The sequence below is a fragment of the Pantherophis guttatus genome, chromosome 4, assembly GCF_059756535.1.
Source record: "Pantherophis guttatus breed Tessera chromosome 4, ASM5975653v1, whole genome shotgun sequence".
Lineage (NCBI taxonomy): Eukaryota > Metazoa > Chordata > Lepidosauria > Squamata > Colubridae > Pantherophis > Pantherophis guttatus.
Window position 1 is genome coordinate 79149093 of NC_142066.1, and position 27653 is coordinate 79176745.

At 42.6% G+C, this 27653-nt stretch overlaps 1 protein-coding gene across 8 annotated transcripts in view; it reads right to left on the bottom strand.

The window, feature by feature from the left end:
• Positions 1–27653, bottom strand: part of NME8 (NME/NM23 family member 8) — a 318092-nt gene that overhangs the window by 171519 nt on the left and 118920 nt on the right. For all 8 annotated transcript variants that reach the window (XM_087892436.1, XM_060686126.2, XM_087892434.1 and 5 more), the window contains 3 exons: positions 6813–6919; positions 5263–5334; positions 2595–2711 (listed from right to left, as the gene is read on the bottom strand). In XM_087892436.1, the coding sequence (XP_087748562.1) occupies positions 2595–2711; positions 5263–5334; positions 6813–6919 (296 nt within the window). The remainder of the gene's footprint in view (positions 1–2594; positions 2712–5262; positions 5335–6812; positions 6920–27653) is intronic.

Genomic DNA, 27653 nt, shown 5'->3' on the forward strand with positions numbered 1-27653 from the left:
AGCACCAGAAACCCAAAGACCAGCTGGCTGGTGTGCACATGTCTGTTTTTGGCCATTTTGGGGGCCATTTTCAGGCCATTTTGGGGGCCATTTTCAGAGCATTTAACTGGTCGTTTATGAGCCAAAAAATGGCCTGGGAAACAGCCTGTTTTTGGCTGTTTTCAGATGTTTTTCAGGGTGTTTTGGGAGGCATTTTCAAGGTGCTTTCAGGGTGTTTTTGGCCCAAAAAACAACCTGAAAATGCCCCCAAAATGGCCACGTGTCCCAGAAATCAGAAGAGCAGCTAGCAATAGCACACATGCCCACAGAGAAGGCTCTGTGTGCAACCTCTGACACGCATGCCATAGGTTGTCCATCACGGGTCTAGGCTGAAAGAAATAGATATTCCTTTATACTTCCCCAGGCTGTCACTGAAAACGTCCTCAAATTCCCAGATCAGCTCGTCCTCACTGTCTTCATGGATGGTGTTGATTCCTGTCACATCCATTCTCAGGCCTCGAACCAAGCCAAGCCAAGCCAAGCCGGCTTGGTAATATATCGCCAACCACGGTGATACTCAGGGGACCAGAGAACTTCCTAAACTTTATATGGAATGTTCCGCTCCCTATGACAGGGATGTGGTTTACCTGGTAGTCTTTAAGTTGCACCCTTTGGGGGCTTAGGTGTCTCTTCTTGAGTCTGGGCACAGCCTTTCTGATCGTTTCCCAAGACACAATAGTCAGGGATGATCTGGTGTCTATTTTTATGTCACAATGCGATCCTTCTATCTGGATGTTGACGTGTATCTTCTTCGCCTTAGTGAAGCTTGTTTGCCTGATGTTGGTCTGATACACATCCTTTTCCTCTGCTTGTGGGCCCTCTCTGTGCTGAGGCTTCCAGGATGTCGGTTTTCGTCTCTCTGCTGCAGTGGTTGTGGTGGTGGGAATTCTTACACACAGAATATGGCGGTCTGGCTAGCGCAGCAAACCCTTGCCAGGTGCCCCTTGCGGTCAGATCTCTGGCAGGTAGAGTCTGTGTATTTGCACGCTGCCCGGAGGTGCTTGCCCCCCCACCCTGCACACTATTGCTGCCTTCCTTCCTCATTGGGGTAGACTTTCTTTTTCTCAGATTGAAGCCAGCAAATGTCATTCTCATCTCCAGATGACTCAATCAGCTCAGTGCTCTCCTGGTGGACAGTGGCAGGTTGGCATGAAGATGGTGTGTTTCCCGCCTTTTGTAGGGCTGCCGCTGATTTCTGTTGCTATGGCCTCTTCTAGTGTGGTCTGCAGAGTGAGGTTCGGCTTCGCTAAAAAACGCCTTTGTAAGCTAATGTCCCTCACTCCATTAATGAGTTGTTCTAGCAGTACGTCCTCTAGTTCTCGAAACCCACAGTATGCTGTGGCCTTTCTCAATGCTGCCATGTAGTGGTTTACTGTTTCGCCTTCCTCCTGCATTCTGATGTGGAACTCGCACTACCTCACGAACTTTGATTGCACTGGAGTGTGCTTGAAACGCGTTCTGAAGTGTGGCCCATGGCACTGTTTGCACCATTGCTGGTGTGACGAGTGCCCTGGCTGTCTTGAGCACTTTGGTTCCACAATAGCTGAGAAACAGCACTCTTTTTTGATTATACAATAGTCTCAGGAGGTCATTGGCCTCCAAGAAACACTTGAATCTGATAATGTACGAGTCCCAATTGTCCGTGGCTGCGTTGAACCGGAGTTGGCTGGGGTGGGCAGTCATCATGATGGCTGATGCAGGTTTTGTTCACTGCTGGCTTGGCCAGACAATGCTTCACCTGGTGGTTCTGTCCTCTGCTGGGACTGCAATCATGACTAAAGCTCTTTTTGTCTGATTGCTCTTCCGATCCTACCTTCGTCGCCAGTGTTAGATCAGGTGATGGAAGAGACAGGACACAGCTCTGACACTAACAACAGCTTTTTATTAGTAGATCAGTGCAACCCAGCAACTGGCTCATCTGACTGCTCTTCCTTTGATAGGGAACTGTCAAACGGGTCAGTGAATGGGGTTTGAGTTTTTTCCCACCGGATTGGTAGACCTGAGTGAAGCCTATGCTCCCTCCTACTTAATATTTAACAAAAATGGTCCCAGTTATAATAGGAGCACTTGGGGCTGTGATTCCTAAACTGGGAACCCAGGAACAACATGATAACTCTTGTCCAGAAGAAGAGTGCAGTGCTTGGAACAGCTAAAATACTGCACAGAACCTTTCAATTTGCAGGCTCCTGGTTAAGGGCCCAAGTTTGAGGAAGATACATATCATCCATAGAAACGAGAAGTGTGTGCGCGTGTGTGTGTGTGTGTGTGTGTACACACACACACACATGCATATTATATATATATATATATATATATATATATATATATATATATATATGTATGTATGTATGTATGTATGTATGTATGTATATGTATATGTGTGTGTGTGTATATATATATATGTATGTATGTATGTATGTATGTATATGTATATGTCTGTCTGTCTGTCTGTCTGTCTGTCTGTCTGTCTATCTATCTATCTATCTATCTATCTATCTATCTATCTATCTATCTATCTATCTAATAAAACAGCCAAATAAGAAGAGAAGAGTTACCTCTGGTCTTTGCACTTCTCCAGCTACAATTTTTCTTTCTAGTTCAATTAGTTCTATTACTTTTCTATTTAGAAGTGGTCCATTTGCTCCTCTTACAATATCTATCATCTTGCCATCCTGAAAAACAAATAATATTAATAATAAATTTAAAAAATCATCTATTCTGTTTCAGACTTAAGGCTGAATTAACTAATTTAAGCCTATATGTATTCATATCTGTCTATCTGTCTATTGGTCTGTTTCTATCACTATCTTGCATTCAGCTACTCACATATAACTTACATTCTTTCATTCATAATTCTATAGAATCAGGGAGATAACCTTGAGGGAAACATACAAGAACTGTTATATAAGCAAAGACAACTGAAACATTCCTTAAGTCCTAAGAAGAAAGGTAGTAGGGATTCAAAGCTCTTCCTTAATTCATTGGAATATAACAGATATGGAAAGTAAATACAGTCTTAAAAGATTCTATTACTATAGCCTCAATAAAGTATAATTCAATTATTTCAGTGTACAGATAGTACAACTTAGTGGCACAATTGGAAGTGGAATTTTTGTTACTTAAAACAAATGCTTAGTTGTTAAGCAAGAAGTCATTTGACCAGATCCAATTTTATGACCATTTTTGCAGAGCTGTTCATGAATCACATGGTTGTTAAGCCGATCTAGTTTCCTTGACTGGTTTTTTTTTTTTTTTTTGATCACATAATTGCAAAAAATTGTAACAATCATAAATGTGTTGCTAAGTGCCCAAATTGCAATCATGAGATATGGAGGTGTTGTGATGGTCATAATTTTGATGACATATCATAAGTCAATTTTCCCGAGGCTGATATAACTTCAATTTTCAATTTGTTGTTAAACAAATGGTGGTAAGACAAGGACTACCAATAGTCTGTTTCCTGACTTGATCTAACCTGAATAGCTGACATAATTATGTCAAGGATGTAATACTCTGGAAAACTATTGGATGTCATTGAAGAGATATAGAAATTCTGATCCATTATTGTTATCTAGAAGTTGTCCAGAATTATGCAGATTTGATATTATATTCTTGCACATAAGACATAGTCAATTCAGCTCTCAGTTAACTTAATTCTGCAACTTCAGAAAAACCCATTAAAGTCAATGCAAGGCTTCTTCAATAACTAATTGTAGGAGACATGTATATATGAGGACGGATATCAGTTTGAGAGCGATCCAGCTGCTGCATGAAGAGTTAATTTTTGTTCCTACCTACTTGTAAATATCTCTTTCAAATAAGTACCCTATCCTACAATTAGTTTTGGAAAAGGAAAAAGTGGGGCATTCTACATGGAGGGAAGGAAATCATATTCACAGGGAAGGGAAAATTAACTCCCCCCCACCCATTTCTGCTGTACTTGAAATTAAGTTGTGAAGCCAATGTTAAGTGTTCCTTTGAGGGGTTTTCTTTCTCCAAGGCTGATTACTTGCTAGTGGAGCTAAAGGAGATACTGTGAGCAATTGGGGAAGTTTGGCAGACTGTTACTATCGCCTAGGCTGGATAATCTTCACTATGGTGTAATCAGTCTGGTTTTGCAGCAGTTTAACCCAGCATGGCCAATGGTAAGGAACTGTACAAATGCAATAGAAAAGATTATTCATAACAATATACCACGAATACTTGGCAAAATCTCTATCCCAGTGCTGCCTTCTCAAATAAAAACAATACCACCTTATTCTCCAGTGGAATTTTCTGCAGCTCTAGGCTGATGGTTTTGTTTTCGTGAAAGTTTTGGCTTGGATTTTTTAAAAAAAACTATTTCAGTTAAGTAGTAAAAGTGGAGAAATCACTTAAATTGTGCAACTCTAGATCCATGCATATAAATGTTAACTTATCTGTTTGGTTAAGTAAATAAAGTTTACTTATTTATTTAGAAAATTTATATGGTTGCCCACTTACTCTCAGTGACTTGATGTGGCTTAAAAAAGTAAAAGCCCAATATATAAACAGTAAAAGCAATAACCCTTCACCCCTCCCCCAGTGGCAATAATTAATCAAACAAGCACTTGATGGACTCCATACTACTCTGGGTTCCCCATGCCCATTGGCAAAACCAGGTCTTCAGGGCCTTGCGAAAGAGTATCAAAGTGGGTAGCAGTTTGATCTCTGTGGTGTTGATGTTCCAAAGGGAAGGAACCATCACAGAGAAGGCTATTCTTCTGGATCCTGCTAGATGTACCTCCTTAGGAGAGGAGATCCACAACATTGTCTGACTCCCTGCTTTGGTGGATCAGTGCATGTAACTGAGAAGAGACGGTCCTTCAAATAACCTCATCCCAAGCCGTGAAGGGCTTTAAAAATGACATCTAGCACCTTGAATTATACCTGGAATCATTCTTTGTTTATTATTACAGGATTTTCTTTCTCTGAAATCTTTTTCGTATTGGGATTATTGTGCCAAAGGCAGGATGAAATAAGAATAAGGGCTAGGATGAAACACCAGGATATAACAATAGAAAGGGATTTGCATGCACAAATATTCTCATATACAGTTTTAGAAATACATAATACAGAAGATTCCAGCCATTTTGAATTATTGTCCTCCTTTTGTATATTTCATCATGGCTCAAGAAAATGTGTTATTACACACATTTAACCCTATGCAAAGCTCTTTTCCGATCCCCATTATGGTGCACTTACCAGACAGAAGACAAAAGCAGGTTCACATTTATCTTTAAATGGGAGCAGCGTCACCACACTATCAGCCTCTGCCTTAAATGAATAATACAAAATATATCTGCTATATTTTTTCTTCTAAATCATGTTGTACAGTAACAATTATCATATGATTCACAATTGTGGTTTATTATAGCTTTACTAGAACTTGGGCTGCAATATCTAGACCAGTAGATGGAAGCAAAGAGATATAAACTCATTCTTTGAACTATCTATTGATTGCCCTGTTTTTTTTGTTAGTCCTACTTATTGGGTTTTGGTTTAGTCTGCTGCTTCTTTTTCTTGTTTCTATTGCAGTTCCCAATGAAAATTAATCCCATTGTAATTGCCATTAAAAAATACAAAGCTAAAAAAATGGGTATGATTGATCTACTCAAGGATAAGCAAGCTACTGTTCTACTGTTTAATTTTGCTATCCTAATCATAGTAAAACAACTTAATTACATCAGAATTCTATATAGTTCTAATTGCTTTAAATCACTTTAGATTGGATAATATATGTATGATTGTGACACATCCATTGAAATCCTTGTAAGTCTAGACTAACCTCTAGTATTTATTTCTTTAAAACCATTCACCTTCTTCTCTACAACAGCTTACTCTTTCAACTTTTTTTTTAATTTTTAATTTTTATTTCTCATAAAAACATTTACATATACATTTATCCATCATTTTTCATTCCCCTTATCTTTTAACTTTCATTTTTCATTTTTACTTTTTCGGGGCTGCTCTTTTACCATTTACCTTTACTCCAACCTTTCTTCTTCTCCTCCCCATCTCTTCCTTCCCCCTTCTCCTCCTGCTTCCTTCTTTCTTCCTCTCCTTCTCTTTCCTACTTCCCCTTCCCTTCCCCCACTCCTCTCTTCTTCCCCCTTCTAACCTTCTCTTCTACTCCTCTTTCCATTCCCTTTTCTTCCTCTCCTTTTCCCTTTCTTCTTTCTCCTCTCCTCTCTTCTCCCTTCCTCTCTCTCTACTCCTTCCCCCTCTTTCAACTTTCTCAAGTTTCAAAATCTATGTATCAATAAAAAGCCATGTTTTAGCCCAATTTAGCCCATTTCTTGTTTGTCTAAATTGTAAAGAATAGCTTTGAGTGTAGGGATATTCATTAGATGGACTAAATTTATTAAATTAGGAAGTTTAGCCAAGTTCTTTGTCACTTGATCATCTCACCTCATTTCTACAAGGCATAACATAGTTATTGTGTGTCTTTAATGAATATAACGATATTTAAATTCCTTTTCCTAATTTCAGCTTGCTATGGAATTTTTAATGATAATATTTTCAATAATCTCCCTGTCAAAATGAGACTAACTTGGTCAAATGAGGTATTAATATCACAAACTGTGCTTCTCCAAAGTATTTAGCATGAGAAAGTATTTAATAGTTTCCCATAAGCTAGTCATCTTTGATATATTGGCTCTTGGATGCACTTGCTTGGAGGTATGGGAAGTGAAATCCAATTTATAGGGAGGGTGCTACTTTAGAAAAAGCTAGTTGGTTATTCAGATTCTTACCACAGCAAAATGTAGAAGATTATCTTCACCATATTCATTTTTTAGCCTCCTGAACAAGTTTACTACAGCTTTGCAAGGTCCACACCATGCCTGATAAATATCTACCACTGATAAAACATAGAGACATAACATAAATCCTTATTTTTTAAAATTAACAATTTCTTTGCTGGAACTCTCACCCATGCATAAAATGTGGATCTCAAATTAAAATAATACATTAATATTTCAAGAAAATAAAAATCATATATCAATAATGGACAGAAAGGATGCATTTGCAATTCCTCAAAGCTTATTCGAAGGATCAGCAAGTGCTTTAGGTTTAATAACATTCTTCTAATGAATGCAATTGTTTATTGCACATTTCCTCCTTAACATAAAGCAATGCATATTTTAGTGGAGATTAAAACTTTTCCTGCTTTATTATGTCCAGAATATCTTCTTTTTTAAGTGGATATGTCAGGATTTGTTGGACTAAATAATTCAACATATCTAGAGCTCGGATTTTAAAACTTTTTTAGTTTGCAGAACCTGGAAATTTAAAAAGAAAAAGAAAAAAGAAAGAGAAAATATATCCCCAGAAGGCCTGATCAAAAGACAAAATTCTAGTGAGAGAAAATTGGCTGAGGTTAATTGATTTAAATTTTATCTTATTTTTGCCTTTAGGTTGGGGTTTTTCAGCCTTCACAACTTTCTGATGTGTAATCTTCAACTCCCAGAATCTCCTACAATCATATCACTTGATTATTTTCTCCAAGATAAGAAATGAAAAAAAGATTAACAGATCTGATACATCTTGAGGTTGCTCTAGAATAGTATTTTTCAACTTTGGCAACTTTAAGATTTGTAGACTTTTAACTCCTGGAATTCCCAGCCAGCATGTTGGTTGGGGAATTCTGTGGTTGAAGTCCACATATCTTAAAGTTGCCAAGATCGATAAGCACTATCATAGAATCTCACAGAATTCTATCAAGTACTCTCTAGGATCTTGGCATTTTGTCTTATGCAATTAACCAACACCATCAGGTCTAAACTAGATTAGACACTGGCTGCTGCATAAGAGGTATAATGCTCAAATTAGACCTTAAATATATATATATATGTATCTAATCTGTTTAAAATTAAAATAACCAACTCCCGAAGATTGTAATAATGGTGGTAGTGGTGGGGACCTTATATTGTTCTCTCTTCTTGTTCTAGTTCTGTTAATAATTACCATATTTTTCGGTGTATAAGACGCACTTCCCCCCTCCAAAAAAGTGGGTGGAAATGTCTGTGAGTCTTATCCAGTGAATGTTGCTGAAGCCCAGCCCAGGGGTGAAATGCTACCAGTTTGAACCGGTTTGGGTGAACTGGTAGTGGCGGTGGTGCATGGTTTGGCGAACTGATAGCGGCAGCAGTGCAAAGCTCCACTCACCTACCCGGAAGTGGTTACTTCCTGGTTTTAACCAGAAAGTAACCCATTTTGACCCTCTGCGCATGAGCAGAAGGCTTTGCACATACACAGAGGGTCCAAAATCATATATGATGTGCTCATGAAGCACTCACTTCCAAACTGATAGGGAAGGTAAATAGATTTCACCCCTCACCCTGCCCACCCACCGGCCCCACCCTTTACCCCACCCCAGCAATTTACCTCCTTGCAGCAAACAGCAAACAGCCAACAGCCTGGTCAGCTTCAGCACAGCCTGATTTAGCACAAGCAGCTGATTGGCAGTTGGATCGGCCTCCCGAAATACCACCTATCAGCTGTTCAAGGCTGCAGGGATCGCTGCCACCCATTGCTGCCCATCACTGCTGCTGCCTATCGCCGCCTCTGCGTGCTCCATTTTTGGCCTCCCATTTTCGGCCTCCGTACATCCTGTTTTTGGCCCATTCCAGTTGGTGAGGACAGGCAGTAGCAGCAGCGATACCTGCTGCCTAGAATGGGCCAAAAATGGGACATGCAGAAGCCAAAAATGGAGTCTGCAGAGGTGGCGATAGGTGGCAGCAGTGATGGGTGGCAACAGCGGCAATGAGCGGTGGCGATCCCCACAGCCTGGAACAGATGATAGGCAGTATTCCAGGAGACCAATCCAACTGCCAATCAACTGCTTGTGCTAAATCAGGCTGTGCTGAAACTGACCAGGCTGGTTGCTGGTTGCTGAAAGGAGATAAATTGCTGGGAGGCAGAGGCAGATTCCCCCCCTCCAATTGTTTTCCTCTCTAAAAGCTAGGTGTGTCTTATACTTCAGAGTGTCTTATAGTCCAAAGAATACAATAAATTTAGCCGATATGATCCAATAACGGTTTTTGAGATATTAGAAGCTATTAAAAAAATGAAGCCAGCCAAAGCCCTAAGCCCAGATGGTCTTACAAGCCAATACTATAGGTGTTTCGAAGATGAACTTCTTCAACCACTAAAAGACACAATGAATGATATACTACAGGGGAGGGAATATACCCCAGACGTGGAAAGAAGCCAATATCGTGTTGCTCCCAAAGGAGGGTCAAGATGTTACAAAGATAAAGAATTATAGACCAATTTCATCATTAAATAAAGACTATAAACTCTTTGCCACTATTCTGGCAGAAAGACTAAAGAAGATTTTACAGGTATTTATACATGAAGACCAAGCAGGCTTTCTGCCTAAAAGACAGCTAAGAGATAATGTGAGGACTGTCTTAAATATTATTGAATATTTACAATATCATAATGAAAAACAGGCTGCTTTAATTTTTTTGGATGCAGAGAAGGCCTTTGACAACCTGAATTGGGGCTTTATGTTTAAGGTGCTGGAAGAAATAGACTTTGGAGTGAATTTTATTCAAGGAATTAAAATGATCTACACGTCCAGAATGCAAAAATTGTCATAAATTGTGATTTGACTAATTCATGTAAAATTCAAAAGGGTATAGGACAAAGATGTGCCTTGTCCCCTCTGTTTTTATTTTGGTTTTGGAAGTCTTGAATAGAGATATCAGACAAAATGACAAAATAAGGAAGGGGCATGGTCAGCATCACAGCAACACAGCATGAAACTTTGGGGTTCCAAAAGATAGCGCTGATATCACAGCCATTTGGGGGTCCTTCGGGGTCATAGCTGTGTCGTAGGGATGGTGAAGAATGGAGACACAGGCTGGTATGAACAGGGAAATCACAAATTCACTGAAGTACTGGCAAATAGCCTCCGACTCAGCAGTTGGGAAGAGAGCTAGGAAGCTATCATAAACTGAGGCGGCCACATGGAATAAGAAAAGAAAGCAGCAAGGTGAAACATCTGGGTGAGAACAAATTGCTGTCTTGGAAATAAGATTCCTTTTGTAAAAAAATTTACTCCCTGACTTTAAAAAACTTTACTTGAGAGAGAACAGCAAAAGAGGAGAGGGGAGGGAGCAGATACAAGGCTATCTCCCTTCTTCCAGCAATAGCGGCAAAAATGTGGAAGCCATTAATGACAATAATTGACAAAGTTTGAAAACTGATTTTTAATTAATAGAAAGCAGATTGGGCAGAGTGGGGGTTTCTTTTTGCCAAGTTTGATGTATGACTGAACTTTGAAATCCTGAGATTTGTATCTGAAAAACTAAAAAATTGGACTGCATATAACAAGATAATTGGAATAATTGGGAGTAAATTGTAGTGCCATCTAGTGGTGCTAGAGAAAATTCAACAATTAAATTGAACAAAGAAGAAGATAAGAATGGAATGACCTTGAACAATGTTTTGAGAAGTCTGATAAGAAATGGTCTGGTGATTTTGTAGCAGAGAAGAAAAAAGGATGGCATCTAGATCCTAAAAAGCTAGCCTGTATGTATCCATGTGTGCAACCCAAGTGTTGGAGATGTGAATGTGATGATGCCACGTATTATCATATATGGTGGACATGTAAAAAAATTAAGGCATATTGGATAAAAATATGGTGGATTATTCAAAATATTCTCAAAAAGAAGATAAAATTTACTCCACAGTTCTTCTTGTTAAGTATAATTACAGATTGTACTGTTATAGAGACTAAGTTGATTTTAAATTTAATAACAGCAGCCAGACTTTTGGTGGCACAGTATTGGAAGAAAGAAGACTTGCCTACTATTGAAGAATGGACATTAAAAGTAGTGAACTTAGCAGAGATGGCCAAAATTTCAGCGTATTTGAAGGACCATTCAAATGAAAGATATACATCAGAATGGAGAAGATGGATTGACTATATTCAAAACAAATATCGGACTAAAAAGCTTCAAATAGCTTATGAATGAAATCAACTTTTTCTTTTTGAATTATGTTTTGTTAGTTGAAAGGGGAGTTAAACAGCAAGAGGGAATTAAGAGCCTACAGAAAGTTAGCATATTTTAGTTTATGTTTGTTAAATGTTACACCCTGTATTTGCTCTGGGAAGTCTGGGCTGGGGGGAGGGGGGGTTGGAGGGAGAGGGGGGATGGGGGATAGGTGGTGGGTGGAGGAGGGAAGAGGGGGGAGGAGGGATGGGGAAAAATTGTTGTAATATTTGATAACACTTTTTTTTATTATTATTTTAAATTTTTATACCGCCCTTCTCCCTGAGGACTCAGGGCGGTGTACAGCCAGAATTAAAAAACATAAAATACAAATATTAAAAAACAATTAATATATATATAAATTTGGCCCAAAATTAAAAATACAAACCAATTAAAACATTTAAAATTTCTTCTTAAGCCAGCCCGGCTTGCTGGAAAAAGTGGGTTTTAAGGGCACGGCGGAAGGCACTAAGGTCTTGGATTCTCCTTATCTCTGGGGGCAACTGATTCCAGAGGGTAGGTGCCCCCACAGAGAAGGCCCTCCCCCTGGGGGTCACCAGCCTACATTGATTGGCTGATGGCACCCTGAGGAGGCCCTCTCTGTGGGAGCGCACGGGACGATGGGAGGTCGTCGGTAGCAGCAGGCGGTCTCGAAGATAGCTAGGCCCGATGCCATAGCACCTTTAAAGGTGATAACCAGCACCTTGAAGCGCACCTGGAAGACCACTGGGAGCCAGTGCAGCTCGCGCAGGAGCGGTGTTACATGGGAGCGCCATGCTGCTCCCGTCACTACCCGCGCTGCTGCATTCTGGACCAGTTGGAGCCTCTGGGTGCTCTTCAAGGGGAGCCCCATGTAGAGAGCATTGCAGTAGTCAAGGCGAGAGGTGACGAGGGCATGAGTGACTGTGCACAGGGAATCCCGATCAAGAAAGAGCCGCAACTGGCGAATCAGGCGAACTTGACAAAAGGTCCCCCTGGTTACAGCTGTCAGATGTTCCTCCAAAGACAGCTGCATATCCAGGAGGACTCCCAGATTGCGAGCCCTTTCTGTGGGGGCCAAAGACTCGCCCCCAATAGTCAGTGATGGAGTCAACTGACTATATCAGGATGCCAGGAGCCACAGCCACTCAGTCTTGGAAAGGTTGAGCTTGAGCCTGTTCCTCCCCATCCAGATCCGCACAGCCTCCAGGCACTGGGACATCACTTCAAGGGCATCATTGGGGTCGCCTTTTTTTTTTAATAAAAAAAAGAAAAGGAAAAAAGGAAAAAAAATATACAGCTAAAAACTGAACTGCCTGCCTGTTGTTTTGCAGATTTATAAATCATGGAATTGTTGAGGTACTAGGTTTTGGTAATAAGTTTATACATGTTATTTCAAAACTGTATCAAAAAAGTAGTGCAAGAGTGAAGGTGAATGGAAGGCTGACAGAAGAGATAAGATTGGAAGCGGGTACAAGACAAGGATGTCCCCTGTCTCCAACATTATTTTTATTAGTTATGGAAATTTTGACTAAAATGATAGAAAAAGATGAAGAATTGGAAGGGTATAAGGGATATAAGATAAATCTGTATGCGGATGATACTTTGATTATTTTGAAAGATATAGAGAAAGATTTGAAAAAGATACATAAGCATTTGGAAGAATTTGAGGAAATGACAGGTTTGAAAATAAATTGGTCAAAATCTGAATTATTAATGAATAATAATGGTAAGGAGTGGGAGAATATGCAAGAACAACTTGGGATAAGGATTAAAAAAACATTGAAATATTTGGGCATAACACTTTCACTCAAAGTTAAAGAAATGAAAAAATTAAATTATGATGTGGTGATGAATGAAATTGAGAAAAAGATAGATAAATATAAAATGATAAAGTTGTCTTGGTTTGGTAGAATTGCAATGTGTAAGATGATGTTGTTGCCAAAGTTTAATTTTTTATTTGAGATGTTACCGTTAAACTTGACAGAGAAAGATATTGAAGGATATCAGAAGAAATTGGATAAATTTTGTAATGGTGGGAAAAGACCTAGATTAGTGAAGAAAATGTGGTATCAAAATCAAAAGGAAGGTGGATTAGGAATCCCCAAACTACTCAATTATTATTGGGCTTATGCTATTCGGACTGTGGTAAAAATATTTAAAGGTGAAGATAGTCATTGGAGAGATTTAGAATTAAAGGACATCAAGAGATTTGGCTCAACATGGTTTTTAGATAAAGCAAAATCAAAATGTGTAATTAATAGCTATTGGTTAAAGGGACTGAGTAAAATTTGGAACAAATTTGTTAAAATTTTAATTCCAGATATAATTTTCTTAGGGAAGACAATTGAAAATTGGCCGATTAAAACTAATATAAGTCGTGATAGGGTAATGGAAGATGAAAATATACAAACTCTAATAGATTGGTTAAAAACTTCAGAAAATGAAAGGAGGAAAAAAGAAATCATTGAAAAATTGGGTTTAAGCTGGTTTGAAAAAATACAGATAGAAAAATGGACTAAGAAGGTAAGGGACAATTGTTCGATAAGTAGAAGTAAAACTGAATTTGAATATTTAGTATTCCAAATTATGAAAGATGAAATTGGGCTAAAGGGACTCGTTAGTAAGATATATAAGATTATAAATTTTGATGGAAAACCACAAAGGGTGATGAAGATGAATTGGGAAAAGAACTTAATATTAAAATATCAGATTTAGATTGGAACGTGAATTGGAAGAGTAGAATTATGAAGACTTTATCTGTAAGGATTAAAGAGCATAATTATAAGGTTGTTTGGAAATGGTATTTGACTCCATTAAGATTGTCACTGATGGATAAAAAAATTAGTAAACAATGTTGGAGATGTGATATGGAATTAGGGACTTATGAACATATGTGGTACAAATGTGATAAAGTTAAAAAGTTTTGGCAACAATTGGAGGAAATGATATTTGAAATGATGGGGAAAGCAATAATATTGAGACCAGAAACTATATTACTGTTGATAATTAAGGAAATAGAACCAACAAAATATGAGAAGGAATTGATTAGAATTATGATTATAATGAGTAGAATTATAATAGCCAGATATTGGAAATTAGATGTGAATTTTAGAATAGAAGAATGGTATTGTGAAATGTGGAAATTAGCTTTAAATGATAAAATGACATGTGATATTAAAATTAGAAATGGTGACTATAAAGAAGATATTTTCTGGAAAATTTGGAAACCATTTGTGGACTATGCGCTGGGAAAATTGGATGCTTCGGTACCTGTACCCCGAGAACGTGGATTTTGGCGATCATGAGGATATATCCGAAGAACCAAATCTTCCTTTCTTATGTATAGCACAGGGTGAAATATTGTATATGTTGTTTGTAATGTTAGTAATTTAAAATAAAAAATGAAAAAAATAAATAAAAATAAATCATGGAATGGTATATTTGGTCCTTTTTTTTTTTAATTTGATTTATATGCCACTCTTCTCCGGAGACTCAGGGTGGCTTACAATGCATTAAGCAATAGCCTTCATACTTTTGTATATTTATACAAAGTCAGCTTATTGCCCCCACAAACTGGGTCCTCAATTTACCTACCTTAGAAAGGATGGAAGGCTGAGTCAACCTTAAACCTGGTGAGATTCGAACGTACAGTAATTGCAGACAGCTGGTGTTAATCACAATGCTATTAGTCTGCTGACCCACCAGGCCCTTTTAAATTGGATTTTTTTCCCCTTCTCTTTGTAATTACATTTTTGGAGATTAGCTTCTTTCTTTCTCTCTCCTTGGAAATTTTATCTCTCTCTTTTTTTTGGTTTTTTTCTTTCCTTTCCTTATCTCTTCTTTTTTACTTTTAACATTCTTTTTTGGTGATAGATATATTTTTGTTTTTATTTTTTGGCCTTTTTATACTTTTGACTTTCTTGGCTCTTTTTGATTTTCAAATCTGTACTTTGAACTTTTTGTTATATCCCTTTTTTCTCTGCTTTGTGGATTAGGGTAACAAGAACCTGAAGATTTTGATTGTGGATTGGACTTTGATTTTAAACCTGGAAGTAATTAAGAGGCAAATTTGAATTTTAAAGTTGAATCATTTGGATTACAAATTAGGTGGTTTGAATTTAAAGAACAAAATGAAGAAAACAACACAACATTTATCTTCACCATCAATATCAACAGCAGCTAGCTCCATGAGACAAAAAAACAGCTGAAACTATAACACAGCAACAGAAAGCCAATATGGAATTAAAAAATATATTACAGGCCATATATGAAGACCTCAAGGAAAGAATAAACAAAATAGATGAGAAAATTGAAAAAAAATGGATGGAGAATTTAAGGAAGTTAAAGAGATGATAGGGAAAAATGAACAACAACTGAAGATAGTGGAAGAAAAAACAGAAGCAACAGAGAAAAAAGTGGAGGAGATGGATTATAGATTTGCAACCACTGATAAGAATCAGGAAAGGACAATTATAACTATCGAAATGGATAAAGCTGATTATTATCTAAGATTTCAAAATATCAAAGAAGAAAAAGGAGAGAACCTAGCAGAAAAAAATTGCAGAAATATTAGCGGAGGCAATGGAAGAGGACAAAGAAAAGATACTAAGTGGAATTGATGAGATATATAGAGTGCATACAAGATATGCAATGAGAAATAATTTACCAAGAGAAATACATGTCAGATTTACCAAGAAAAGATTGAGAGCAGAGATACTGCAATTGATGAGAAATTTGACAATAAAGCAAAAAGGTAGAGAGATAGTAGCACTGAAACAAATTCCAAGAAGAGTTAGAGACTTAAGAAAAGAATATCAATTTCTTACGAAATGTCTGATTAAAAGAGGAGTGAATTTCAGATGGTTGGTGCCAGAAGGAATCTTGGTGAACTGGCAGGAACAAAGACACAGATTAGATACAATAGAGAAAGCAGAAATATTCTATGAACAATACATAGGATTCCAAGAGGAAGGAAGATCAAGTGAAGAAAGAGGGATTGGACAACAGGAAGAAAAAAAAGGAACAATTAAAAGAGACAACAAAAGAACAGGAAAAAGAGAGCAATAAGAGAAGGAGCAAGAGCGAAAGAAGTTAAAGACCAAAGGGAGATAAGAGTACTAGATCTACAAAACAAGTAAATAAGTAAGAAACGGAAGAAAAAATTAAAATGATATCAAAGAATATAAACGGATTAAATTCAGCGATAAAAAGAAGAATATTTAATAAATTAGAGAAGCTAAAATTAGAGATTATATGTTTCCAAGAAGTCCACATTAGAAAACAACTTTTGGAGCAAGTAAAATTGGGGACATTATATACAACGCTTGCTTGCCAAAGTAAAAGAGGAGTAGCACTTTATATTAAAAAGATAATTCAATCTAAACAAATATTTGAGGATGAGGAAGGAAGAGTATTAATGGTAGAAATAGTAATGAACTATTAAAAAATATTGATAGTGGGGATATATGCTCCAAATGAAAATCAAGAAGAATTTTATGCGAAATTACACAGGAAAATATTAGAATATGTATATGAAGATATATGCATAATAGGAGACTTCAATGTAATTGATAATAATGAGTTAGACTACAAATCTACAAAAATGAATAAAAAATTAAGAAAGACTTTACCTAGAGCTCTGATGGTGAACCTATGGCACGCGTGCCATAGGTGGCACACAGACCCCTCTCTGTGGGCACACCAGCTGTCACCCCAGCCCAGTTCCACCGTGCATGCATGTGTGCCTCCCGCTGGCCAGAGGGTCTCTGCTGTGCATGTGCCAGGGGTGGGGCACATGCATGGGGGGGAGCAGATTGGTGCAAGAGGCTTTCCAGGCCCAAAATGGGGCACATTTTGGGCCTAGAAAGACTCCTGCAGCAACCTGGAAGCTAAAACAGCCCCAGGCGCATGCATGGGGGGGGCGCATGCATGGGGGAATGCTTGCATTGTATTTGGGGGGTTCGGGTACGCGCCCACATTTGGGCACACACACATGCTTTGGGCACTCCGCACCAAAAAGGTTAACCGTCACTGACCTAGAACATTTTATACAATGACAGATGAGTTAAGCTTGCAAGATGCATGGAGAAAAAGAAATTTGAAAGAAAAGCAGGATACATTTTATTCAAACAGGCACATGTCGTGGTCAAGAATAGATATGATGTGGATGTCAGCAGCATTAATCTCCAAGATATATAAGGTTGAAACAGAAGCAAGTACATGGGCAGACCACAATCCAATAACAATGATATGGAAGGGGAAGAGAAAAAGAATGAGATGGACATTAAACCAAAACTTACAATGTATGGAAAAAGAATTGACTTTCTTCTTTAAACAAAATAGAAAAGAGGATACATCACTGCAAAATATATGGGATACTAGTAAGGCATATATTAGACGATTAACAATGATATATTTAGGAAAATGGAATAAACAGAACAGACAAAAACAAAAAAAGTTGGAAAAGGAACATAAGAATCTAGAACAGTGGTTCTCAACCTTCCTAATGCCGCGATCCTTTAATACAGTTCCTCATGTTGTGGTGACCCTCAACCATAAAATTATTCCTAAAACCATCAAAAATATGTGTTTTCCGATGGTCTTAGGCCAGGAGTCCCCAACCTTTTGGACCTCAGGGACCACCAAGTTCATAATTTTAAATTTCGCGGACCATTAATACGAATCCAGCGCGCCGCTGGCTGAAGAACCTGGACTCCCAATGATGGGATGGTGTCCTTCAGGCACTCTCCCTCCTCTCTTTCTCTCTCCCCCCTCTTTCTCTCTCTTTCTCTTTCATTCTCCCTCCCTCTCTCTCCCCCAGTCTCTCTCATTCTTTCTCTCTCTCCCCCTCTCTCTTTCTCTCTCCCATTCTTTCTCTTTCTTTTTCATTCCCCCTCTCTCCCATTCTTTCTCTCATTCTCTTTCTCTCTCTCCCCTCTTTCTCTCTCTCTCCCCCACTCTCTCTTTCATTCTGATTCTCTCTCTCTGATTCTTTCATTTTCTATCTCTCTCATTCTCTCTGATTTTCTGATTCTCTTTCATTCTCTGTCTCTTTCTCTGTCTCTCATTCTCTCTCTCTCACTCTGATTCTCTCTCTCTCTTTTTTTTAATTTGATTTATATGCCGCCCTTCTCCGGAGACTCAGGGCGGCTTACAATGCATTAAGCAATAGCCTTCATTCTTTTGTATATTTTATACAAAGTCAGCTTATTGCCCCCACAAACTGGGTCCTCATTTCACCTACCTTAGAAAGGATGGAAGGCTGAGTCAACCTTGAGCCTTGGAGAGATTCGAACCAGCAGAAATTGCAGGCAGCTGTGTTAATAACAGGGTGCACTAAACCACTGTACTATCAAGGCTCTTTTCTCTCTCTCTCTCTCTCTCATTTTCTCTCTTTCATTCTGTCTTTCTCTTTCATTCTTTCTCTCTCTCTGTCTCATTCTGATTCTTTCTCTTTCTCTCTCTCTCTCATTCTCTCTTTCATTGTCTCTTTCTCTCGCTCTCTCATTCTGATTCTCTCTTTCTCTCTCTCTCTCTCTCATCTCATGGGCCAGCCAGTGTCTTGGGCCTGAGATGAAGTCAAGCATCTCCCAGAGAGACCAAGGTGCGTGGAGCACCAACAAGGGCCGGAAGAAGTGTAGGAGTGAAGCACTACTTGAACTTGCATGGCATGAACATTCGCCTTGATATATTTGCGCCAGCCGGTGGCCAAGGCAGCCCTCATCTTCTGCCGCTTGGGACTCGGAGCGGTAAATGGTGACTGGTTTGGGGACCAGCCGGATTTTGCTCTCCATTGTGGATGCCAGATTGGCCCCCTGCAAGCTCTTGTCTCTTGAGGAGCGCTCCCTGGAGCAGCGCTGTAAACTTTGGTTGGGCTCCTCGAGAGATGAGAGCTTGCAGGGGGCTGATCTGGTGTCTGCAATGGACAGAAGGGGCATTGGTCCTACCTGATACGCTCCTTCTCGTTGAGTGGAGACAGCAGCCAGGATGGGTAGTAGCAGCCAATCAGCATGAAGGACTAAGTCTATCAATCACATCAAGTCCCGCCCTTGTTACCGGGCAGACCCGCTTTAGGCGAAGAACTGAAGAGATAGACTCGGCGTGTGGGAAACGAAGAACAGAGTCCAGAAGAAAAACAAGGTTGAAAGCACCAGACTGAAGAAAAAACACTAAAGGGAGGGTCTGGCTGCTGTCTCCACTCAACGAGAAGGAGCGTATCAGGTAGGACCAACGCCCCTTCTCCATTGAGAGTGGAGACAGCAGCCAGGATGGGACATACCCCAGTTCACTGTCCCGAAGCCGGGATGGGACCAGACTGGTGCGAAACATCCTCCCCAGAAACGACCTGTTGTAACACCTGTCTACCAAATGCAGCCTCCGCCGAAGCAAAGGAGTCAATTTTATAGTGCCGAATAAAGGGAACAGGTGAAACCCACGTCGCCGCCCGACAAATCTCAAGCAATGAAGCCTGAGTAGACCAGGCAGCCGACGTAGAAGCACTGCGGGTGGAGTGCGCTGTTATACATGCTGGTCGTGGGAGAGAACGGAGGTCGTATGCCGAAGCAATGGTTTGTTGGATCCAGCGACCGATTGTAGATGAAGTCACGCGAAGGCCCAGGGAAACAGGCAAGAAGGATACGAACATTGACTCCGAACGGCGAACCCCAGCTGTTCCCTTCAGGTAAATCCGCAGAGCTTGTCTAACGTCCAAAGTGCGCCAATGGCGTTCTCGAGGATGAGTCGGTCTGGGATAGAAATTAGGTAAGATCAGCTCCTGGGAGCGATGAAACACCGAATTGACCTTCGGGATGAAGGTGGGGTCCAGGCGGAGTACCACACGGTCAGCATGAAACACACATAGATCAGAGCGAATTGACAAGGCGGCAATCTCTGAAATACGGCGGGCCGAAGTTATGGCCACCAAGAAGGCGACCTTGCAGGATAACAACCGGAGGCTCGTTGTCCGCAATGGTTCATAAGGAGGACCCATAAGCGAGTTCAACACCAACGGCAAATCCCAGGTTGGATAGCGGTGTAACACCGGGGGAGACATGTTAGAAGCACCCCGGAGGAAGCGGCGAATGAGAGGATGTTGGGCCAAGGATGAGAGAGAACCACAGCGAAGGACTGATGAGATAGCCGCTACCTGGCGCCTCAAAGTGTTAGGAGAAAGGCCTTCCGAGAAACCCTTCTGAAGGAACACCAACACGTCCACAATAGAAGCCTGAAGGGGTGACACACCATGACTGGCACAATACGAGCAGAAGGCCCGCCAAGTAGCCAAGTAAACTCGCTCTGTCGAAGGGCGGCGAGAGGCTTGAATAATCTGAACCACGTCACCTGGAATGTTCGCGTCACTCAGACAGCGCTGCTCAACTGCCAGGCGGTCAGATTGAGCCAAGGCAGATCTGGATGGTACAAGGCACCTTGAATGAGAACGTCCTGATCGTGTGGAAGGCGCCAAGGAGGGGCGACTGAAAGAGACACAAGGTCTGCAAACCAAGGCCTCCGAGGCCAGTGGGGAGCCAACAATATCACCTCCGCCCGCTCTGTCAGGATTTTGCGAATGACCCTGGGAATCAGCCCGGTCGGAGGAAAGGCATACAATAGGCCCCGTGGCCAAGGGGATCGCAAAGCATCCGTGGCAACGGCCTGAGACTCCGGGTATCGGGCGAAGAAGAGAGGTAGCTGGGCATTCAGATGCGTGGCAAAGAGATCGATCACAGGAACGCCGAATCGCTGAATCAGACCTTGAAACATGCGAGGATGAAGCTGCCACTCCGCATTGTCCACATGTTGTTGACTCAGCCAATCCGCCTGAGTGTTGCTGGTCCCAGAGATGTGTTCTGCGCAAAGGGAGCTGAGATGGCGCTCCGCCCAGAGACCTAACTTCAGCGCCACAGAAAGCAGGGACTTCGACCTGGTGCCCCCCAATTTGTTGAGGTGTGCCTTGGCAGTGACATTGTCCGTGAGTACCAAAACGTGTGCACCGGACACCAGGTGATGGAAGGCCCGGAGGGCAAGGAAAACAGTCTGCAATTCCAGCCAGTTGATTGAACGGGCAGCTTCTCGGACAGTCCAAGTTCCTTGAGCTATCTGCCCCTGGCAATGAGCTCCCCAGCCGAGAAGACTGGCATCTGAGGTGACCACCACTCGTTGAGGCTCGAGGAAGAGGGAGCCGGCCAACAGAGCTGGCGATGTCCACCATCTGAGGGACCTGCGAACTGCTGAGGGAACAGGAATCGGCCTGCTTGATGTGGCTCTGCCCGCCTTCTGTAAAGGTAAAAGGAACCATTGAAGCTCCCGGGAGTGGAGCTGAGCCCAGGGAACAATGGTTATGGCCGAAATCATCTTCCCCAGGAGTTGGGAAAGAATGTAAGGTGAAACAGCCCGACACCTTTCAATCCTAGATATCAACCCTCGCAGACTGTCCTGTCTTTCTGTAGAAAGAAAAACCCTCCCCTGGACGGAGTCAATGAGGGCCCCCAAATGGACCAGGGAAGTACAAGGGATTAGGTGGCTTTTCTCAAGATTAATCGAAAAGCCATGAGAGGCCAAGGTCTCTAGAGTAAGCTGAAGATCTCGAGTAGCCTGTTGTAGGGATGAGGACAAAACAAGAATATCGTCCAGGTAGCAGAGAAGCCGAACTGAACGAACCCTGAGGGAAGCAGCTAAGGCTGCTAGCACCTTAGTAAAGGTGCGGGGAGCAGAGGAGAGGCCAAAGGGAAGGGCCCTGTATTGATAGTGGACCCCCCCATAACAAAATCGCAAATAACGCCTATGGGAATGACAAATTGGAATATGCAGATAGGCCTCAGTGAGATCTATCGAAGAAAGGAGATCGCCCCTCCTAACGCCGTCAAGGATGGATTTTAAGGACTGCATCTTAAACTTTCGGTATACTACATACCGATTCAACCGTTTAAGGTCCAGAATGGGTCTCCACCCCCCCGAGGACTTAGGCACCAGAAAAACCCGGGAATAGAAACCCGTACCCCGTTGATCAGGAGGAACAGTTTGGATAGCCCTGATGGAAAGGAGATGCTGTACCGCAGCGTCCATAAGGACACGTTTTTCCGGATTACGAGAAATCGGACAGCAAACAAAGACACTCGGAGGAGGGGAAAGGAATTCAATGGCCAACCCAGATTTTAACGTGGCCAGGACCCATTGATCGGAAATAGATCTCTCCCAAGAGGCAGCAAAGAGGGCCAATCTGCCGCCTATGGGATGACCGGAGATGCACTTAGCGACGGCGTCGGTAGGAATGACCTCCTCCCCCCCGAAAGGGCCGTTTAGATACGAAGGGCCTACCACGAACAGATCTATCCTGAGAGCCACGGAATCTAGTAAAGTTAGTAGGGGGCCTAGAAAAACCAAAGGAGGAAGACCCACCCACATCGTTACCTCTAAACTGAGAACGAGGGGTGTAAGGGGAAAAACGGGACTCCCCCCTGCGGAAAATAGGAGCTAAGATCTTCTTTTTGTCTCTCGTTTCAGTGAGAAACGGCTCCAAGGCATCTCCAAACAACCTGGTACCCCCAAAGGGAACCGAGGCTAAGCGCCATTTGTGTCTAGTGTCTGCTTGCCAATGACGCAACCATACTAAGCGGCGGGCAGCCACAGAGGAAGCAAGAGCTTTAGAAGCGAAGCGGGCGGCAATCAAGGAAGAGTCGGCTGAAAACTGCAGAGCTGCAACAATTTTGTTAAGGTCCTGTTTGATACGTAAATCATCAGGCGACAATTTTTCCTGCAGCTGTCGCAACCAGAGCAGGGTAGTCCGGTTAAAGAATGAAGCTGAGGTTGCAGCTCTAGTAGCCCAGGCGGATCCTTGGTGAGCCCGTTGAAGGACTAAGTCTGATCTACGTTCATCCGGGCGAAGTGCTTCGTCCGGATCCCCTGGAACGTTGACATTAGGCAGTAAAGCGACGATGGGCGCGTCGACAGAAGGGATTTGAAGAATGGAGTCCAATTCTGTAGCCACCTGAAAGTTCCTTCGGTCGTTGGCCGAGGGCAGGACAGCTGAAGTAGGAGAAGACCACTGCCGCTTCACTGTGTCCAAAAAGAGCGGTGGGGTTGGCACAGATGTAGTTGGTCTGGCAGGTTCGACAAACATGGGATCCAATGAGTCAGCTGGAGATGCGGGCACAGGATCAACGACTGGAGAGGACAAATGAGCCGTAGAAACAGCTTTAAACAGAAGCGACTTGAACAATGATTGCGGAAACAACCCCGTAAAGGAGGGCTGGTCCGGAGGAAGATTATCATCATCTGAGAGACCGGAGTCACTATACTCAGCATCCGCCAAGGTTGAGGGCTGAGTAGAATGAGAGCAGGACGGAGAATCAGGAGCCCTGCATTGCCTCTTTTCAGGAGTTGGCCGTTCCGGAGAAACGGGCGATGCTGACCTCATAGAACCCTCACGGCTGGGAAGGCAGGAATGAGCGGCTAGAGACTTCTGCACCACCGCCTCAATCGTGCGTTGTATCTGCTCCGGAGAAAGCTGGCCAGGAACCTGAACAGGCCCAGGTTCAGGATCAGAGGCGGTCGGAGGAGGAGACAGAGAAGAGACCTGCGCAGGATCCGGATCCGAGGAAGCTGGCTGACCAGAGGTCTCAGAGCCCCAGAGATTTGTGGTAGAGATGGTAACTGGACAATCCTGGAGTGACATCTGATCCGGAGTGTCCGGGCGAGAAGGTATTGAGGGTGCTGAGGTCACCCTTACTGCAGGAGGCTGAGAGACAGTGCAGGTAAGATCAGCGCAGGCCTTGTCACATATTTTTTTCAAAACTTTGTCCCTCCTTTTTTCAGCTCTGGACATCAAGACCTGTTTATCAGGTCTATGATGGGCATGAGGCTCGTGCAAAACTGGGGATGGCTCCTGAGAGGCCTCCCGAGTTAAAGGCTGATCAGCAAACTGAGGGCCTGAACGCTCACTTTCATTAGCCCCGGCCTTACGGCCGTGTTTCGATTTTGACAGCGCCTTAGGCATAATGGCTGGCAAGGGGCTCACGTGCAATAGCAAGGGGAGCGTAGGAAACTCCACAAGTTCACAAAGTCAATGTGAGCAGGCCAAGACAATAAGGGGGCGTGGACAAACCCCTCTGATAAGCGTCTGCAAGGTCACAGTGCAGAAGAGCCAGGGGGCGCGAGAGCTCCACAAAGGCTAGTAGTAATGGGCAAATTTTAGTCCAAAGTGGCACTTGATGAGGTAATAACAGCTAGGTAGGAAGTACAAAGGAAGTCCAAACAGTAAGGCCACTAAGTGGAATCAGCAGGTCCACTATTGTTGAAATCCAACAAGTCCAGTAACTTTAATAGTCAAACAGAGGCAGAGCAGAATAAAAGGAGATTCTTGTCAAATTGAGGCCAGAAAAGACGAAATTAGCAGTCAAAATGGCCGCCGCCCTCACTTCGAAGCTAAACTTCCTGCTGGCAAGCAGCTTTCAATGTGGAGAGAAGCAAACAAAATGGCCGCCGCCCTGACTCCGAAGCTAAACCTTCTGCTGGCAAGGAGACATCTGAGGAGAAAAAGGCAAACAAAAATGGCCGCCGCCCTGACTCAGAAGCCAGGACCTACTGAGGGCAATCAAAATGGCCGCCGAAGGCTCCGACGATGTAAAATTGCAGAGGGCGAGCGAGGGGAAATAAAATGGCCGGCGCGACCTGCCGATACAAGCAATTAGCCGCCCAAATTGCAACGGGGGCTAAAACGGCCGTCGAGTAGAGCCAGTCCCTTTGGGAAGCCTCCCATCCCAGGCAAATCAACCAGGAAGGCAAGCGCCCCCCCCAGGGGTGCTACAGTTAGAAATAGCGTCCTATCTAGAAGGGCAGTAAAGGACTGAACGATACCACAAAGTTGTTAGAAGTCCGAGAGTCGATCCAACCGTTAAGGGGGAAAAGCGGAAAACAGTAGTCTAGAAGTCCGAAGTCAAAAAGCCAGAGAAAAACATCCAAATAAGCTAAATAGCCAGAAAAGAGGTAGAGCTAAAGACCCACATGCCAGATCAAGCTGAAGGACTGAGTCTAAAGCGGGTCTGCCCGGTAACAAGGGCGGGACTTGATGTGATTGATAGACTCAGTCCTTCATGCTGATTGGCTGCTACTACCCATCCTGGCTGCTGTCTCCACTCTCAATGGAGAAAAATCCAGCTTCTTCTCTCTGCTGTAAGTGCGGCATCAGGATTCTGCCTTGGTATATTTGCAGTGTAAGGCAGCCCTCATTTCCTGCCGCTTGGGACTCGGAGCGGTAAACAGCACCTGGTTCAGGGAGCAGCCAGATTTTCTCTCCATTGCGGATGCCAGATCAGCCCCCTGCAAGCTCTCATCTCTCAAGGAGCCCAACCAAAGTTTCCCACACCACTTCAGGGAGTGCTCCTCGAAAGACAAGAGCTTGCGGGGGGCCAATCTGGCATCCGCAATGGAGAGCAAAATCCAGCTGCTCCCCGAACCAGTCACCATTTACTACTCCGAGTCCCAAACATCAGGAGATGAGGGCTGCCTTGCGCCACAAATATACCAAGGCAGATTTCTGATGCCGCACTTACAGTGGATAGAAGAAGCCGGATTTTGCTCTCCATTGCAGACACCAGATCAGCCCCCTGCAAGCTCTCATCTCTCGAGGAGCCCAACCAAAGTTTCCTGCACTGCTTCAGGGAGCGCTCCTCAAGAGATGAGAGCTTGCAGGGGGCCGATCTGGCATCCGCAATGGAGAGCAAAATCCGGCTACTCCTGGATTTTGGTGCTCCCAGACGCCATTTACCGCTCCGAGTCCCAAGTGGCAGGAGAGGAGGGCTACCTTGCGCCACTCGCTGTCTTAGGGGACCCCTGTGAAAGGGTTGTTTGACCCCCAAAGGGGTCACAACCCACAGGTTGAGAACCACTGATCTAGAGGAAGAACTTCAGAAGCAGCCACCAAATAAAAAAATTAAAAATTTGATGGATTTGCAAAAAACATAAATTAAACTTAATGGAAAATGAAGAATTGGCAAATAAAATAAAATTAACAAAGTAATTCTTTTTTGAAAATGCGAACATGTCAGGATGATGGTTGGCATATAAGATGAAAAAGGGGAAAAAAAGATAAATCAATTATTAGATCAAGATGGAAGGATATGCTATCAAAATGAGAAAAAGAAAAAAATAATTGAGAAATATTATAAAAGTTTATACAAGCAAGAGATAGTGACAGAAGGAAAGATCGAACAATACTTAGAAAAAGCTAAAATACCTAAAATTCCAAAAAAATTTAAAAAGTTGTTAGAAGAAAGAATATCGATGATGGAATTGATGGAGGGAATTAAGAAACAAAAGAATGGTAAAACACCAGATGGATTGCCAGCAGAACTATACAAAATGTTGCAAGATATATTAAGCAATGTATTGTTACAAGTATTTAATTATTTATTATTAAAAGCCAAAATTCCGAATTCGTGGATGGAAGTATATATAACTCTTATACCAAAAAAAGAATCAGATTTACGACAAATAAAGAACTATAGACCAATCTCATTATTAAATGTGGATTACAAAATTTTTGCATCAATTATGGCTGAAAGATTGAAGAGACTATCAAATGAATTTATATATTCATTTGATAGTCTGTCCGAAGTTTGTGGTGTGAGGGGGGTGAGGGGGAGGGAAAGAAGAGGCTCGGTGGAGAGAGGGTCTTCCAATCTCTGTGATGGTTGGGAGAGGCAGGGGATGTGAGAGGAGGGGATCTAGAGAGCGCCCCGCTGTATCCAAGAGATGGCATGCTCCAGCCCCCTGGGATCACCCTGCTTCTCCAGGGATGTAGGAGGGCGGAGCCCTGGACTCCGGCTGGTGTATCTGAATGCCAGGTCCGTAATGAAAAGGCCCTCCTCATCCGAGATTTAATTGACGAGGAGGAAGTGGACCTGGCTTGCATTATGGAGACCTGGTTAGGGCCGGAGGGAGGTGTCCCTCTCCCCGATTTATGTCCCCCAGGCTTCCGTGTGCTTCACCAGCTGCGACTCCAGGGTAAGGGCTGGGGGGGTTTGTTATTAGAGAAAGCCTCAGTCCCAGGGAGGTCACTGTTCCTCAGATAGGCGGGTATGAATCACTCCTTTTGAAATGGGACCCTGGAGTTCAGTCGGGTCTGTTGGTTACATACCTATCTCCCAGCTGCGTAGCCTCAGTCCTGCCCGCACTACTAGATGTCCTGGCCGAGTTGGCAGTTGAACTCCCCAACCTTTTGTTGTAGGAGACTTCAACTTGCCATCGGTCGGGGAGACATCTGAGCTAGTCCGGGAGTTCATGACCTCCATGATGGCCATGGACCTAACTCAGGTTGTACAGGGCCCAACTCATAAAGGAGGATACACACTCAACCTGATTTTTCTCTCTGGACAGTGGATAAATGATCGGGGTAGGGGGGACTTATCCATCTACCCCCTATCATGGACCGATCATTCCCTCCTTAGGCTGGACTTTCTCTCCATCATACCCCACCGTTGGGAGCCGGAACCAATGAGATGGTTCCGCCTCAGGCATCTGATGGACCCGGAAAGGTTCCTGATGGAGCTTGGGCCATTTCCCGCCTCCTTAACCCACAATTCGTCTGAGGCCCTGGTGGCGGCCTGGGAACAG